Source organism: Drosophila biarmipes, chromosome 3R, assembly GCF_025231255.1.
Source record: "Drosophila biarmipes strain raj3 chromosome 3R, RU_DBia_V1.1, whole genome shotgun sequence".
Lineage (NCBI taxonomy): Eukaryota > Metazoa > Arthropoda > Insecta > Diptera > Drosophilidae > Drosophila > Drosophila biarmipes.
Genome location: NC_066616.1, coordinates 28,353,339 through 28,369,588, shown reverse-complemented (window position 1 = coordinate 28,369,588; position 16,250 = coordinate 28,353,339). Strand labels below are relative to the sequence as shown.

The window sequence follows — 16,250 nt, the reverse complement described above, 5'->3', positions numbered from 1 at the left end:
TTGTATTTTTCAGATATATCTCACTCAGCAGATAGAAAATATTATTTGTTCTACTGCCGTATAGATAAGGCTTTCCAGAACCACTGCAATCCATGAGAACCGGCTAATTGGCAGCTTACGATAGCAATATGGAACGCTTGCTGAATGCAAATAAGTTACAAAATTTGTATTGTCATATTTATTTTTAACAAACAGATACATTATTCGACAGTTTGGTCATTCGTAAAAGTGCTTTTGCACCCAGCGCGGCAGGGCAAAGGCGGCCGAATGGACCGCGGAAGAGTAGTACCTCAGGTCTATGGCATCGATTTCAGACTTTCCAAGTTTGGGAGTGGCAAATTCCTGGTTTTTGTTCAGAGAACCCATGACGAAGCCGATGTGGCCGCAGGGATAGGAAGGAACGGAGGTGACGGCATAGGCCACTTTGGCGAAATGCTCCTTGCAGCCCGTCATCGTCTTCTTGATGTAGTCCAGGTCCAGCCAGAAGCTACCGCCCTGGGAGCACACGATTCCGTCGTCCTTCAGGGCGTGCTTCATCAGCTCGTAGTAGCTCTCCTGGAACAAGCTCACGGCCGGACCAATGGGATCCGAGCTGTCGGTGATAATGACATCAAATTCGTTCTTATGCTTCTTCATGTAGTCGAAGCCGTCGCCGATTGTGAGCTTGAGTTTCTTGTTCTCGAATCCGCAGGCCATTTCCGGTAGATACTGCTTGGAGAGCTCCACAACGCGGTCGTCGATTTCCACCTGATGCACTTCCTCGACCAGCGGATGCTTGACCACCTCGCGGGCCACGCCGCCATCACCGCCGCCCACGATGAGCACCTTCCTGGGATTGGGATGGGCGCAGAGCGGCAGGAAGGATATCATTTCCTGGTACGAGAACTCGTCCCTGGCCGTGCACTGGATGATTCCATCCAAAATCAAGCATCGTCCATAGGTCTCGCTGTAGGAGAATTATCAAATTATTGATTTTTTCACAAGCCAAGTGTACCCCCCCAAAGTTCGACTGGAAGAATTCAAATCGGGAAACTGACTCGCTATCAGTTTCACTTTACTTTTGGTTTTGGCCCTAGATGACCACATCGATAAGGCTCTTGGCGGAGATCGAGAGCAGGCACACATTGCGAAAGGGTCGAAAGTGCTGCCCAGGCGGTTTGAGTTTGTGTACTCAATGGAAAGTTCTGGGATCCTAAGTCTTTGTCGATGGATATGGATAAACATAACTGGAATGGCAGCTTAAACTACTTATCAAACTTTTGATGATAATAGAAGTTCTTCATATAGTTAGTAATTTAATTTAAGTTATTTAACAAAAAGCTCAGGTCTATACTGAGTAATTTAGGATGTAAACAAATGCCTTTATCTAAGCCTAAACAAGTACTTGTTTATTTATTTATTTGGAACTCACGTTTCAACGATCTGGATGTCCTGGAACCTGGACTTTTCCTTGTGGATAACCTCCTTCACCTTCAGGGAGAAGGACTGACCAGGCCACAGGTCAGCCTGAAGCTCGCTGAACCATCCGTTGTTTAGCGAATCCATTTGTTTAATGCGGCATTTGATAAGGTTGGCTCAACCATCTACACGTGGGCTTTGAACGAACTTACCGTATCTTCCCAAAGCTAGGTCTTAAAAAATACCTAAAGGCAGTTATTTTAGTATAAATACCAAACTGCTTTTAATTGAACTGTTTTATTCTTAATTTTATTTACCTGCTAACGGAAAAATACTGCAACGCACCTTTAGTTTCCAATGACCAAGCTCATCTGTATAAGAAATGGTTTTGGTTGTGAATTTTTGAAACAAATACAGTTTTCTTAAACACACTGATTAATAAATTAGTTTGAACTATTAAATACTTTGCATTTTGTGAAAGTTTTCGTAACTCATAGAGTTTGCCTGCTTTTCTAAGGTTTAAAGTCACAGGTTGGTATTTTACATGGTGGTGGGTGTCTTGGAACCGAGGGGTTCTAGTACCGGATTCATCGATAAATAAATACCAATATATGATAGAAACTATTTTCATTTCAAAAACAATTAAACTGTTTGTTTAGAACAACGGCACAAAGACTTAATAGCTAAAATATAGTAAATAGTTAAGTGTAATACATTTTTACACGGCGAAAGGTCACTTTGTGGCTTCCAGTTCCAGCCCAACTCCAGGGCAGCATGCGATGCCGTATCGAAATCAGCCCTGGGAGAGGGCCCCGGAACGTGGACCAATCAAAACGTTCCAGCAAATCGCAGCCATTAGCCGTCCCGCTCCGACACGCTCGCTTCAGATGCAATAAATAAATAGCACTTTTCTTGCCGGCATTTAGCATTTAACTTTAACCGAGTTCGGACCACCATCCACCGGAGTTGGAAGAGTCAGTCCAGAAAGTGGTGCGGGATCGTTCACATGATGTGGTGCAAAACTGTTGTAGTGTTGCTGGCGACGGTCGGCCTGATTAGTGCCGAAGTCTACCTGAAGGAGAACTTCGACAATGGTAAGTAGTCCCGGACCCCCATGTGGTCGCCAGTGGAAAAGAGAGACCCCAGCGAAGAGAACCGTGAAAAAACCGCCACCTTTTCCGCAGAAAACTGGGAGGATACGTGGATCTACAGCAAGCATCCTGGCAAGGAGTTCGGAAAATTCGTCCTCACCCCCGGCACCTTCTACAACGACGCCGAGGCCGACAAAGGTATGTGTCACTCCCTTTCTTTCTGTCTCTCCGTCATTCTTCTCTCCAAATCTTCCATTCCGTTCCGTCGTCATCGTCGTTGTCGTCGCCGTTCTCCATTTTATTTTTCGCCGCGTTATCTACATATGTGCGCTTGTGCTTGTGTAGAGAAAAAACCACTACGTGTACGTTTTCGATTCCGTTTTCGAGTAGCTATAGTAACAGTATACACACTTTTCCTGCCCACCCCCACCCCTGACCTGAACCCCGGGGAACTAACATCCATGCTTGCTCTCCCCCTGCAGGCATTCAGACCTCGCAGGACGCCCGGTTCTATGCTGCCAGCCGCAAATTCGATGGCTTCTCCAACGAGGACAAGCCCCTCGTGGTGCAGTTCTCCGTGAAGCACGAGCAGAACATCGACTGCGGCGGCGGCTATGTGAAGCTGTTCGACTGCTCCCTGGACCAGACCGACATGCACGGCGAGTCCCCGTACGAGATCATGTTCGGCCCCGATATCTGCGGTCCCGGCACCAAGAAGGTCCACGTGATCTTCAGCTACAAGGGCAAGAACCACTTGATCAGCAAAGACATCCGCTGCAAAGATGACGTGTACACCCACTTCTACACGCTGATTGTGCGTCCCGACAACACCTACGAGGTGCTCATCGACAACGAGAAGGTGGAGTCCGGCAACCTGGAGGACGACTGGGACTTCCTGGCCCCCAAGAAGATCAAGGACCCCGCGGCCACCAAGCCCGAGGACTGGGACGATAAGGTAGGTGAACCTCCCCCTGCGCCCCTGCCCAAGCCTCCTCCGCCAAGCAGCCGGCTTTTCGGCTACAGCAACAATAACCGGTTAACCTCATTGTTATTAAACAACGCACGTATTCGCACGTCTCGCCCACCATAGGCCACCATTCCCGATCCCGATGACAAGAAGCCCGAGGACTGGGACAAGCCAGAGCACATTCCCGACCCAGATGCCACCAAGCCCGAGGATTGGGACGATGAGATGGACGGCGAGTGGGAGCCACCGATGATCGACAACCCCGAGTTCAAGGGAGAGTGGCAGCCCAAGCAGCTGGACAACCCCAACTACAAGGGCGCCTGGGAGCATCCCGAGATCGCCAACCCCGAGTATGTGCCCGACGATAAGCTGTATCTGCGCAAGGAGATCTGCACCCTGGGCTTCGATCTCTGGCAGGTCAAGTCCGGCACCATCTTCGACAACGTCCTCATCACGGACGACGTGGAGCTGGCCGCCAAGATTGCCGCCGAGGTCAAGACCACCCAGGCCGGTGAGAAGAAGATGAAGGAGGCCCAGGATGAGGTGCAGCGCAAGAAGGACGAGGAGGAGGCGAAAAAGTCCTCCGACAAGGATGACGAGGACGAGGATGATGACGATGAGGAGAAGGATGAATCTAAGCAAGACAAAGATCAAAGCGAACACGACGAATTGTAAGGACGTTTAGGAAAAATTGCGTCGAAAAATATTCGGTATTTTTTGTATATTGGTTGCTGCTTTGATGTTCTAAGCAAACGGAAACCACAATTACAATTTGTAAGACTTATAATTTATAAACATACAACTTGTTGTTTTATTTCGAATGCCCTTTTCGGGCCGTTTTAGGGGTGGATGTCTCTTGTTTGTTTATGCCCAAGGTGCCACGTGGCCCAAACGCATACGGACGGCAACGCTGCAATCGTGTCTATAACGATTTTCGTTTTGAATGGAAACCGGTTTGGCTTCGCCTTTTGGAATCACATCGAAGTGATTTTTTTCTGATTCTACGAAATCCAGTTTTAGAAACGCATACGAATGCCGGTAATACTAAGTGTCGAAGCCATTTCCAATAAAAAGTGAACCAACTTCAGTGTTATGTCTGAGGCGCATCACTCCAACGCCAGTGGCTGGTCGTCGTCCCGATGCTTGCCCATAAAGTGGCGTTTCAGGTGGTGCTTCTCCCGGAAATCCTGCGGACAGATGGTGCACTTGTAGGGCCGTTCGTCGGTGTGGCGTCGCCGGTGCTTGGACAGGTTGCTGCTGTCCGCATAGGTTCTAGGGCAGTGTGGACACTTGTAGGGCTTCTCGCCCGTGTGCGTGCGAATGTGGACCAAGAGCCCCTGCCTGGAGCGGAAGTTGGACGCGCAGTAGCGGCAGGAGTACGGCCGCTCGCCCTTATGGGCGTAAATGTGCACCTTGAGGGCGGACTTATTGAAGAAGGCCGCCCGGCAGACTGAGCATTTGTGGGGCCCTTCGCTCTGGCTGGGATCAGGGTGGAGCAACAGGTGAGCCTTGAGCTGTTGGTCCTGGCTGAAGGTCTGCGGGCAGTGGGGGCACTGGAAGGGCCGTTCCTCTATCTCCCGGCACTTGTGCTTATCCAGGCTTAGGGTGTTCGAAAAGACCTTCAGGCAGACGGGACACTCTACGGTGGAATCGCTGGTGTGGTAACACAGGTGCTTGTCCAGGTCGCTCTTGAACAGGAAACGCTCGCCGCAGTTTTTGCATACGTGGGAATTGCTGTGGATCCTGTGGAATAGAAGACATGATTGAATAACAGGTAAACTCACTGTTGTTCGTACCTACTTCATGTGTTCCAAGAGGTTTCTGTGGTGCGAAAACACCTTGATGCAAAGGTCGCACTTGATGGATGGTTTCTGTCTAGCTTTTGGCTGTCTGCTTGGTTTACTAGTGACTTTTGGTTGTGGTTTACTCTTTTTGGTAGCATTTTTGGGCGTTTCTTCTTGGGCAGGTGAGTGCTGGGGAGTTTCCTCAATGAACTCCGCATTTAAATCAACAGTTTGTGAGGCAGGAGAGCCCTTCGGAGTTTCCGCGACGAACTCCTCCTTCACCTCCAGATTTCCGTCGAACAGATCCTCAATGAACAGGTAGTCCTCGTTGGGTTCCTCCTTGATCTTAACCTGCTGATTGCTCATCGCCAGGTAGAACTTCCTGTAGCTTTCTTCGCACCTTCGCTTGAATCCGTAGGCAGTGCGTGCGTCGTGGACACAGGCAATGCAGATATTTTGGGGCAAGTTATCATCAGGATCCAAGGGGACGTCGGCACAACTCCTGACCATCTCGGCGAGCTGGGGTTGCACATCTCCCTTGGGATCCTCATTGTTGAAAATGCCCACCAACGTCTTGGAGCGGCCCCCACATATTCGGCAAAGGTTCTCCATAACTAAATCGCAATTTGGAGCCGGCTCATATTTGTAGTAAACAAAAGAAAAATTAAATCCTTTGGGCCAGGGTCTATTTAAGCAATTATTTACATACAAAATAAATAAATAATAATAAACTGTATTTTTGATTTCTGATAAATATGACCGCAGTAGCGGTGGAGTGGTTATCCTGAATTTGCTTGTTTTTGTGGTATTTTTTGGTGAACACGAATGCGGTCATGTGTTGATTATATATCAAGAAATCGGGAAGTGATTTGTAACAATCGAATAGGATTAGGCGCCTCCTGAAATTTAGTCTTATCGGCATCGATTGCATACATACATCGAACAATAGACCGATATACGATTTATAGCACCTCGTGATATCGAAGGGCTATCGTTTTCGAAGTACCATAAAAACCACCTTAAATTTTAGAGAATATAGCGGGGGCTCGAACCAGTTTGCCGACGGTTAGTGAAGACTTGAACCACTCATCTATAAAAAAAAAAATGCCCGCGCAAATTTGAAAACCTTTTAATGCAAATTATAATATTAGTAATTAAGTATACAAAAAATGTTTTAGTGCAATTTTTTTTAGTAACAACCAAAAATACTGTATATTAGCAAACATAATCGGGATGACCATTAAATTGCCCTTTGTCACGGTGCCGTGAAAGTTAATTTAATTTTAAACGGAAAATTCAGTTCCAAGCAGCCATATTTATTAAAATCATGAACAAACTAAGTGTGAATATATTTTTAAGTATTTTTTTGACTTTTATAATATGGCAGATATATACATTTCATTTGGTTCTTGAGCAATTGTGCGGTGAAGTGAAAGAACAGCTCAAATTGGATATGAAGCAGGTAAGAAAGAATATGTATTTTAAAATTTTTAATAATTTCTGCCGCCTTTAAAAGTTTATATCACAAAATATGAGTAGTTTATAAACCTTCAAAATAAGTCAACATTGATCTTGGTCCCTAATATTTGTAGTTAGCTTATGGTGTGAATTTCTATATGTGGATCCGTGAATTAAGCGTTTATTTTTTACGAAATAAGCTGAGTCAAGAAACCGGCTTACCTGTGAGAACGCCGAAGAGAGGTGGTAAAACAGCTCTCCCCTTTTCAGCGCGCTGCTGGCCGAAATTAAGCACCGAATGTGACAAAACGGCGCTCAGTTGTTGAACTAAAATCGAAACCGACGGTCGCATAAACTTGGGCTTGGCATTCGCGAGGGCAAGCCAACGGACACACAAAGCACCTTCATTCTCCCACCTCATCGAAGGCCAATCGATTTGCTCAAAACACTATCTGAAAGATGCTGAAGCTAGCCACTGCTTTGAGCTGTCTACTCCTGATCCTGGCCTTTGGCTGGGCGGAGGTCAAGGATGCGCCCCGAGAAAAGCGACAGTCGAACAAGGTTTGATTTGGGGACTCTTAAAGAAAGCTTAAGGCTAACAAATAAAACCATAATATCTGATATTTATCAAGACATTGCCTTTAATAAAAAGTTTAAAGTTTAACATTTAAACCGAACTCTTATGTAAATGACTTCTCAACCCGAATCTATAGAGAAAACAGAAATGAATAATGCATCTATAGCGAACAGAACTTAATTCTAATATGATTCTAATCGGATTATTATTTCTTATTTTATCTGAGTATTTCAAGTTAATTTGTTTTCCCACAGCTCCACATAACGCTGCTCTACGAGTCCTTGTGCCCGGACAGCCGTAACTTCATGCATCAGCTGGGCCCCGTCTACGAGGAGTTCCAGGACTACATCGACATCCTGCTGGTGCCCTTCGGCAAGTCGCAGTCGGAGCGCAATGGAGCCATCTTCCACTGCCAGCACGGCCCGGCCGAGTGCAAGGGCAATCGCCTCCAGAGTTGCGTCATCAACAGCACCGGCAACCAGGCGGCCCAGGTGAAGTTCGTGGTCTGCCAGATGCTGGCTCCGGACTACTCCCGCATCGATCAGGTATGCTGTTTGCCCAACTGACCGAGCGGTACTTGCACCAACAACATCTTGCACCTCCCATCCGCAGTGTGCCAATGAGGCGGGCCTGCTCACCGACGTGGTCCACTGCCTGTCCAGCGAGACGGGCACCAAGCTGCAGCTGCAGGCGGAGCTGGTGACCAAGCAGTACAGCCCGAGCTTCATTCCCACCATCGTGTATAATGGCGTAAGTGTCCGCGATCGATCGAATCGAACGCAGCCGTAATCGAATGCATTCAACTGGTTTTCTCATACTACGAATTCGTATTTATTTATTTCCACATGCAACAGGTCTTCGATCAGCAGCTGCAGGACCATTCGCTGCGCGATTTCCGCGGCACGGTTTGCTACATGTTGCGTCAACAAAACTTGCTGCCCAGCAGCAGCACAATCTGCCAGTAGATCTGCTAAATGTTCAATGTAACTGCCTCAAGTTTGGAATGAAATTAAAATTCAGAAACTGGTTTCTTAACCGAACAAGAATGTCTGTCTCCAAAGGGGATTGGTATGGAAAAAACTGTGTGAAACAAAAAGGTCGCGGAGGAAAACCATTACAAAATCGGTCTTCAGACTAGTTTACAGGACTTTTGTTCATAATTTTCCTCAATAAATCCATACATCATTCAGATAATAATTTATATTGGTACGTAAGATACAGTTCATCAATTACAATCGTGTGGATATATATAGTACATGCTGTGCTTAGGGCGTCTAGTTTATTTACAGGGGCGTACAATATAAATTCATTATTTTTGGATTTGGGGGCACATATCGATGATGGGATGGGAAATGGATGGGAATATCGTTAGGTCTTCCTCGCGATGAACCAACAACAAATGACTTATCGACTAAGTGCTAATGGCTAACCTACAACTAGGGTTTCAATTTCTTGCACTTTGTGTTTTGCTGTGTTTGCTGACGGGTGTGCAGAAATAACAATTTGTAGACGGGTTTCGGTTTCCGCTGTGATTAAAGCATTTCCCTCAGACGGCGGTGCCCGGTGCCTTGCCAGCGGATGAGGTGCCGGTGGCAGCATTGAGGCTCAGCGAGCGCCGGGGAGCCGGCTTTGGGGGAATCTGTGGCTTCACGGTCGCAATCTTGGCCAGAGTTACGGTCGCCTCGCTGATCAGCGGCTGCTGGCCCGGTCGCTCCTTCTCCTGGAACTCCACATACCCACTCTCATCGCTGTCGGAGTCCTCGGCCGGGTGGTCACTCCTCTCCTGCTTGTCCAGATCCAGCTCATCACTGCCGGAATTGCTGCGCTTCAGCGTGATGCTGCTGGAGCTGCTGTAGTTGGTGGCATCGCCGCTGTTGCTCCGCAGCTGCTGCTCCAGTCTTTGGTAGATCATCATCTGCTCCAGCACCTGCGCCTGCTGCAGCTCCAAGTCCGGAGACTGCTCCAGCTGGCCGGGATCGCTGTCCCGCTTGCCGTTGAACTCCTCATGGTTGGCATTGGTGACTGTGCTGGCCGTCTCGCAGCCGCTGGATATCGATCCCTCGTCGCTGTCCGGACTGGCCAGACCCTGCTGGTTAGATCCGCCGCCCGCTGCCGCCGAAGTGCTGGCCGTCGTCGAACTCGAGGCATTGGAGGAGATCGATGACTGCGCCTGGTGGCGGTACTTGAGGCTCGCTTGCTCCCCAGCCCTCATCTTCCGCATCGAGCTGCGGTGCAGCATGGTCAGCATGGCCGCATGCCGGAAGTAGTGGTCGTCCGCATCGTCCAGGAAATCCTCCTCGCCGTCGCTGCAGACGCCATTGCGTCGCGGTGCGGCCACATCATGATCCTCGGCATTGTAGTCCGCCTCGGGATCCGCACTCGGGTCGCTGTTGATGGTGGGCAGCAGGCTCAGGGGCTCGCCCTCCTCCTCCTTCAGATCGCTGAGGCTCACCATGCTCTGGCTGCTGTTCTTGTGGAGCTGCATATCGAAGTACGGCAACAACTCGTTGCTCAGAGTCGTGTCGAACTTCAACAGCTTCTCAAAGTCATCCGAATCGGATCCATCGGCGCCGGGACTGCTCACAGCGGCCACCGCCTCCTCCTGGGGCAGCTCCTTCTGCGCCATGTGCGAGCTGCAGCAGGGCGAGGAGGACTGGATCTTGCCTGTCCGCCGAATCGAATGGCCGCGACGGCAACGACGCCTGCCCAGAGTCATGGCCGGGTAGAGCGAGTCCTTCTGACAGCAGGGCATCATCTCCGGCTCATTGGTGTCCTCGATCTCGTCGCCCTCCTCCTCGCCAATGGCCTCCTCGATGGCCATCAGCTTGGGCGCCGACTTGGAGCGCTCCAGCGGCGGTCGGTAGTTGTTGCCGCCCACACTCAGCATGATCTTGCGGCGCGGCAAGCTCGGGTTGTCGTAGACGGCGTTGGCCAAACTCAGGCGAGCGTTTTGCTTCAGAATTTTCTCGCGCTTAAATTCGCGCAAAGCGCTCTCCAGGTTTTCCTAGGGAATAAGAGGGAAAATTGGAGATTAGAAATGGTTATAAAATATATTTATGTAGGGCAAATGGAGGAAGTGTCCTAAGGCCTTAGGGATTCAAGAATATTCAAGAACTTTCTCATCCGCCAAGATGATCTTAAGCAAAAAATACTTTAATCTTGACAAGCTTTTTAAAGATTGTACAATACATTGGTGCACAATACCAGCAAAAAAAATCCCTTGATAAAAATAAAAAGTTTGTCATGGTTATTCCCGCTCTTGATTTGAAATACGGAACCACTTGAATGTAATCTGGTGGTTTAAAAATAGCCCTACTACATGAGACCCCAGTTACTCAAGAGACAATACCCCAAGGCACACTCCACTCTTTTAAGACTCGAATCGGTAGCCCCAACTCACCCTCAGGGTGTCGCAAATGTCCTGGGCGATCTTCTCCTTGCTGCAGAGCACCGCATGGCAGCGCAGCTCGTGCTTCAGCTTCCTGCCCTCGTGGCGGTAGATCCAGCAGAAGACCCGCGGATAGTTCTTCGGCGCGCAGCAGTAGGTGATTCGGTGGGCCCAGTACTCCGTGAGCCCGTGCTGCCGGGTGGTGGCCTTCAGCCCCGAGGCACACACCTTCAGTCGCATGATCACGTCCGGCTTGGAGTGCTGGGTGTAGTTGCGCCACAAGGTGTTCAGCTGCTTCTCCACACAACCCTCGCCTGCTGAAAACGTACAAGATTAGTATGGTTTCTTTATGTGATTTCAGATGGACTCACCCTTGGCCCAGCCGGTCAGGACATTGCCCAGATACGAAACCTTGAACTCCGGATCCGGAGTGCTGATGTCCACGCTGTGGGTGCGTCGCCACAGCTTGCCCAGGCTCCGGGTGAGCGTGCGAATGGCCTTGGAGCTGAGCTGATCGTGCTGCTGGTCGTGACCACCAGTGCGACCCACATGCTCCTGCCGGCTGCCGTAGAGCAGGTCCCGCGAGTCCGTCGTGAGGGTGATCACATTGGTGACCCTCACGCAGTCATCCTCGCCGGCCACATCGCCATCCTCCTTGGACACGCGCTTGAAGCGCTCCAGATAGGGGCCCCCACGACCACGCCGCCCGCTGTAGGTGTTGAACTTGCCGCCCTCGGAGCTGGCCAGGCGCTTCTGCTCCTGCTTCTCGAACTTCTTGGCATTGTAGGTGTTGCCCAGCAGCCGGGCCAGGCTGTTGCTCTTCACGAACTTGTGCTGTCGCGGCGGCGTTCCAATGGGCACCGGCGGCAGCGGAGCTGGCGGGGACGGGGCCTCCTTACCGGCCTCCGGCTGGCTGTCCTGTGACTTGCTCTGGCTCAGCTTCTTGCTGCTGCTGCTGCCAAAGTGGAAGAGGGTGCGGCGCTCCTTGGCCTTCTTCAGGGTGTTGCTGTTTGGTTCGTTGTTTGGTGTTGGTGTTGCTGTTGCGGTTGCTGCTGCTGCGGCTGTTGCTGCTGCGGCTGTGGCTGCCTCCACTGCAGCTCCTTTGGTGTTCATCACCGCCTGACTCACTGCACTCAAGTCCTCATAATCGTTGTTATTGTTGTGCTTGGCCACTATAAAGTCCACCTCGTCACAACCCTCGGAAGCGTGCTCCATTGGGGATTTGGTGTTGCTGTCTGCCATGTTGACCGAACTCCGCGATGTAAGCAATCAATGAGCGTTGGTTGAAAGCATGTTACAAAAGATCTGCAAGATAGAAAATAATTTAAATTAATATAATTAGCATTATCATATAAAAAATCCAAAAAAGTCGTAAATTAGCCTGTTAAAAATGTAATTGCTCAATAATTCCTTTTGGGAATCACATTTGGAAAATTGGTAGCCCACCCAATTAGCACTCGATTAAAAACCCAAACAACACAGGAAAATTACTGTGTTAAAACCTCACTTTCCGCTTGAACATTTTTAATTGTAATATACAAGATTATATTTATTACAAATTATTAAAATGACTAAGTGGTTCCAATATTTCATATCTCCCAAGTTCTCTTTGTGTTTTTGCATGCTTATGCGAAGTGACACATATTTTTTCAGGGAAATATTGTTGTATTCTTTATAATTGATTAGCAAATTCCTTAAGTTTTGAAATTCTTTGTTTTATATTTCGAAATTAACACACTTTTTTTTACCTTTTATGAATGGGTTTTAGAGGGCCTAAAATTGGACCCTACAACCCCACTTTCACCCATCATTGGCCACAAAATTCGCACTCCCAACGTTGCCGCCAATTCACACCCGATTTCGAGTGTGTTTTTCCGCAACTGCGGCCAAAAAGTGTCAACTGACTAATAAATTACCCCATGATTAACACTCGGCAGCAGCTGTAAAGTGTTTTTTCCTTTCTTACAATATGCAAATGTTTGCCGTATTATAATTACTATTTCAGTTTCTGTTTTCTGTTGTTTTGCGCCATGTTAGCTGGAAAATGCCTTTGTGCATTCAACATTTTCACATTATTTAGACGGCGAATTGTGTGCTAAAAAGCCAGTTAAAGATGCAACTATCAAGAGTCATTAAGTACGGGGTATTAAATGCCCGAACAGCACTTAGACGTCGCAGTTGTGGGGCGACAAAGTCAGCATTCCGTTCGCTTACCTGGCTATTTATACATTTAATCGCGCGGCGAGAGGCGTAATTAAAACACAATAAAGTTGGGCAAACAGCCCTGCAAGTCGATTTTCCCAGCTAATCACTCACGTAGTGCCTGGCCGATCGGCGATTAAAGGCCCGAAAAGCAGGTAACCTCCAAGATGCCTTAGCCAACTGCCTGTTATCTAATCTAGTTGGCCATTTTGCGGTTCTGATTTTTATGCCCCACTCCATAAAGCGCCGCAGAGAGTCGTGCTCGTGATTTAGAAATATAAATATTAAGCTGTTCTGCGGACTGGAATTTATGGTAATTTACGGCCAAGTGGCAAGCAATTGCCAGGCGCAGCGAATTCATAGGAAGTCGATATGGCCAATATCAAATAAACCAAACGATATGGTTGTTATAGCGGAGCAAACTGTGGGCCCAGCCCCACAATGGCCATATCATTAGACGTTTTTTCTCTGTCCAACCAATGACCTTGGCTGTCTGCAGGTGTCTTTGGGGAGTCGTCAATGAAATAGCTGGCTTTCACTTTTTCCCAGTCTTCGACTCGGACGCCCCTTAATGTTTTGCCCGTATTCGCATCTGTTAATGCAAATGTCAACCCAATGAATGTGAGAAAGCCCAGTAGTTGCCTCTACGCCCCCTACCAACTCGGGCGATCCCTTGGGGCAATGACTTGGCCAACTCCATCGTCATTGCCACTCGTTTTCTCCGCGCCTTGTAAAGAAAGCGCGCTGAATTTGCAAGAAAGGGTAAACAGAAAAATGTATTTAAGAAAAAAGAGTAAAAAACTGAATTATTGTTTTGTACCCAGCCGTGCCCTGCCCTGCCCCACCCATTATCATTTATGCCTTGCGCCCACTTTTGAATGGTCTTTCCCCCTTGGCCATAATTGCTCGAGGCTCGAGACTCGCATTGTGCGTGAGCGCGCATTTTAAGCGGCCAGCAGCTCACATTAAATGAAATACGAAAATTAAATACAACAAAAAAGACTACATATAAGAGAAATAAAAATAAAAAAGAGCGATAAAAAATAATGCAAAAAGCGTAATGAGGAAGTGTTGCCATGTGGACAGTTTTCGGTTTGGTGTGCAAAATGCTAATATCATTCCACTGCGGATGCGAGGCCAGGAGCGGTTGATGAGGGAGAAATTTAACCACTTCCTCCACAAGCGATGCCATTTTAGTGGCCAAGAAGAACTTTTTGTGCTGGCTCAATAAATACCTAATGACTCGAAAGTGACACTGTAATTTGCGGCCATCATTAATAAAAAATGCAAACTTTTACCTAATACAACACACTTCCCTTGGTAACAATGTGGGACTTTTGATTGATCATCCTATGGTATAATTAGGTAAACGCTTTTAATTTATTTATTTGATATTTCTATTTCTGTTTTCGACTCGAGTTCTTTTGTCCAGCCTGAATGGAAGACAATGTCTGGCAGAGAAACTGCCCAGTCATTTATCAAAATTTATTTTTAAGCATTCGTGTTCGGGTTTTTCTTGATTTGTTGACTGTTAACAGCTAAATTTGCCTTCATGTTCCAAAGACCAGAACTGGGATCGGTGTTTCCCAGGCTGCTTGAAATGCAAAAGCCACAGAAACAACATCGGAGCTATTTGTTTGGAGACCAAACACTTGAAAGTTCTCAATAGGCCAGGCCGCGGAGTTGAACAGAAAATGCAATTTATTATTGTTAAGAGCGCGGCGACGAGGGCCTGCTGGGAGATACAGTCGAGCTGCGCTAAGGTGGATTTTTTCTAGACAACAAATAAGTGATAGAAAGCCCAAATCTGTGAAATGTTACTTTACAAGCGTTATATTAAATAATACTACTACTACAGTCAAGAGATGTATCTTGATTTTAAATATTTTTATTTTTTTTAAGGTCTTATCTTATAAGTTAGACTTTTATCAAACATCATTTAACCTCCAGACTTCATTTATCAAAAGGATAATGTTTCTACGATGATGTGAAACATAATGTAATAGTATCTTCTATATATTCATTATGATAGAAGGTACTATTCATTAAGTAATAATAAAATATAATAACCTTCAACCTTTTTATTTAAAACCTAATTTCGGATAATCTCTAGAGATATTTATTTATTCTATCATAATGGATATATAAATAATAATATAATAAGATCAGCCTTCTTATTTAAAAAACAACTTCTGGTAATCTCTAGATCTATTTAAAAAATGGTAAATAAATATTAGGATAACCTTTATCAGAATGGAAGTGAATAGTAGTTTTCCTGCACCTTGGTTCTACATTCAGAGGCTCCACTTTAATTGAATACCTTTGCCTGGGGGCTCAGGTGCACCGATTGCTGGTTGTTGGCGGCTTGTCTAGCATAAACTGTGTCAACTGCAAGTTTGAAAAGCTGATTCTAATGTTTGCTTAGTGTGGGCCCCCCTCGCACATAAATATCAATTTAGCCATGGTCCTCCGTGTGTGGTTCTCCAAGCCTCCTCCTCTCGACTCCCCCGCCAATGTCAGGTTAAATAAATCGTAAATTCAGAGTTTGCCGCCGAGATCTCGGGCTTGGAGTCTCGGCTCGAGCAGCCAAGAATGTCTCAAAATAAATACGAAAAAAGTGACTCGCAACTAAATTAAACAGTTTCGCAATTCGTTATCGTCGGATATTTTTATTTTTATTTGTATTTTTACTTGGGATTTTGGGCATGTGTGTCATGTGCGGCTGTCGCCTACCAAAATGCGAAAAAATCGGGGAGATCGGGGGAAATTCGGAGGAGAGTGAGTTGCAGGAAGCCTTTCTGACGTCTCAGTACGTGCGAACGCATTGGAATGCATTTAATTGAGCCAATGAATAAACCATAATGCATGGCATAAATTTGTATAGAATTGTATTGCCGATAATTGATTGGCAACACACACCTCAGAACGAGTCAGAACCGGGTTGGAGCCAGCATCGATATTGTTATAATTCAGTTAGACAGATGGCCGAGAAAAATGGCATTCTTGCAGGTAGAAAAATGAAGATAACTTGGTAATCAGAGCTCAGATAGGTAATCTTTTTACTCTTATAAGATCATTTACATATTGTAAAATGCAAAAAATATCATATTATAATAGAATTATATAGCTTATAAATATGTATTTCCTTTAGTTACCATGTGCCTCGAATTTATCATTAGATATCCGGGCTTACTAATGATTTTCTAAGAACTTTGAGTGCGCAAAACACAATATCATACATGTCCATCGCCTCGGATTACAAATCCAACTCCCCAACCTTCCTTCGCCAACTCATTTTGGAAACAAACTTAAAATTCAGTTCTCATCTCATCAGTGAAACAAAGGAACAAATGACATTGACTTTTGCTGGCCTTTTCTTTTACTT

The 16,250-nt window shown here is 46.7% G+C and overlaps 5 protein-coding genes across 6 annotated transcripts in view; 2 read left to right on the top strand and 3 right to left on the bottom strand.

Annotated features, from left to right (window-relative positions):
* Window positions 1-151: 151 nt before the first annotated feature.
* On the bottom strand, window positions 152-1,608 carry LOC108024675 (spermidine synthase). Its single transcript, XM_017094745.2, has 2 exons — window positions 1,412-1,608; window positions 152-946 (listed from the first exon to the last, which is right to left on the bottom strand). The coding sequence occupies exons 1-2, from the start codon at window positions 1,543-1,545 to the stop codon at window positions 217-219; spliced, it is 864 nt and encodes a 287-aa protein (XP_016950234.1). The 5' UTR covers window positions 1,546-1,608; the 3' UTR covers window positions 152-216.
* A 687-nt stretch (window positions 1,609-2,295) lies between these two features.
* On the top strand, window positions 2,296-4,258 carry LOC108024711 (calreticulin). The gene is made up of 4 exons (XM_017094804.3): window positions 2,296-2,492; window positions 2,583-2,687; window positions 2,972-3,444; window positions 3,580-4,258. The coding sequence occupies exons 1-4, from the start codon at window positions 2,405-2,407 to the stop codon at window positions 4,129-4,131; spliced, it is 1,218 nt and encodes a 405-aa protein (XP_016950293.1). The 5' UTR covers window positions 2,296-2,404; the 3' UTR covers window positions 4,132-4,258.
* Window positions 4,163-6,029, bottom strand: LOC108024710 (zinc finger protein 664). The gene is made up of 2 exons (XM_017094803.3): window positions 5,257-6,029; window positions 4,163-5,199 (listed from the first exon to the last, which is right to left on the bottom strand). The coding sequence occupies exons 1-2, from the start codon at window positions 5,850-5,852 to the stop codon at window positions 4,563-4,565; spliced, it is 1,233 nt and encodes a 410-aa protein (XP_016950292.1). The 5' UTR covers window positions 5,853-6,029; the 3' UTR covers window positions 4,163-4,562.
* Window positions 6,030-6,999: 970 nt separating this feature from the next.
* On the top strand, window positions 7,000-8,321 carry LOC108024538 (gamma-interferon-inducible lysosomal thiol reductase). Its single transcript, XM_017094506.3, has 4 exons — window positions 7,000-7,259; window positions 7,530-7,820; window positions 7,888-8,025; window positions 8,130-8,321. Exons 1-4 carry the CDS (start codon window positions 7,158-7,160, stop codon window positions 8,238-8,240), a joined length of 642 nt encoding a protein of 213 aa, XP_016949995.1. The 5' UTR covers window positions 7,000-7,157; the 3' UTR covers window positions 8,241-8,321.
* A 139-nt stretch (window positions 8,322-8,460) lies between these two features.
* LOC108024534 (uncharacterized) overlaps window positions 8,461-16,250 on the bottom strand; it is a 35,374-nt gene continuing 27,584 nt past the window's right edge. Inside the window, exons 3-5 of one of the 2 annotated variants that reach the window (XM_017094500.3) lie at window positions 11,035-11,968; window positions 10,676-10,980; window positions 8,461-10,279 (exon numbers count right to left, since the gene is read on the bottom strand). In XM_017094500.3, coding sequence (XP_016949989.1) covers window positions 8,822-10,279; window positions 10,676-10,980; window positions 11,035-11,905 — 2,634 coding nt within the window. In that variant the 5' untranslated portion in view covers window positions 11,906-11,968 and the 3' untranslated portion in view covers window positions 8,461-8,821. The remainder of the gene's footprint in view (window positions 10,280-10,675; window positions 10,981-11,034; window positions 11,969-16,250) is intronic. The other variant, XM_017094501.3, reaches the window with a different exon arrangement.

What these genes read in the sequence shown, in the direction of transcription:
- LOC108024675 (XM_017094745.2), bottom strand. Translation starts at nt 1,545, where the DNA reads ATGGATTCGCTAAACAACGGATGGTTCAGCGAGCTTCAGGCTGACCTG. An exon ending in GACATCCAGATCGTTGAAAC is followed by an intron (nt 947 to 1,411) that starts GTGAGTTCCAAA and finishes ATTCTCCTACAG; the next exon opens with CGAGACCTATGGACGATGCT.
- LOC108024711 (XM_017094804.3), top strand. Translation starts at nt 2,405, where the DNA reads ATGATGTGGTGCAAAACTGTTGTAGTGTTGCTGGCGACGGTCGGCCTG. An exon ending in GAAGGAGAACTTCGACAATG is followed by an intron (nt 2,493 to 2,582) that starts GTAAGTAGTCCC and finishes CCTTTTCCGCAG; the next exon opens with AAAACTGGGAGGATACGTGG. An exon ending in CGACGCCGAGGCCGACAAAG is followed by an intron (nt 2,688 to 2,971) that starts GTATGTGTCACT and finishes CTCCCCCTGCAG; the next exon opens with GCATTCAGACCTCGCAGGAC.
- LOC108024710 (XM_017094803.3), bottom strand. Translation starts at nt 5,852, where the DNA reads ATGGAGAACCTTTGCCGAATATGTGGGGGCCGCTCCAAGACGTTGGTG. An exon ending in AACCTCTTGGAACACATGAA is followed by an intron (nt 5,200 to 5,256) that starts GTAGGTACGAAC and finishes TCTATTCCACAG; the next exon opens with GATCCACAGCAATTCCCACG.
- LOC108024538 (XM_017094506.3), top strand. Translation starts at nt 7,158, where the DNA reads ATGCTGAAGCTAGCCACTGCTTTGAGCTGTCTACTCCTGATCCTGGCC. An exon ending in ACTACTCCCGCATCGATCAG is followed by an intron (nt 7,821 to 7,887) that starts GTATGCTGTTTG and finishes TCCCATCCGCAG; the next exon opens with TGTGCCAATGAGGCGGGCCT. An exon ending in CCACCATCGTGTATAATGGC is followed by an intron (nt 8,026 to 8,129) that starts GTAAGTGTCCGC and finishes CACATGCAACAG; the next exon opens with GTCTTCGATCAGCAGCTGCA.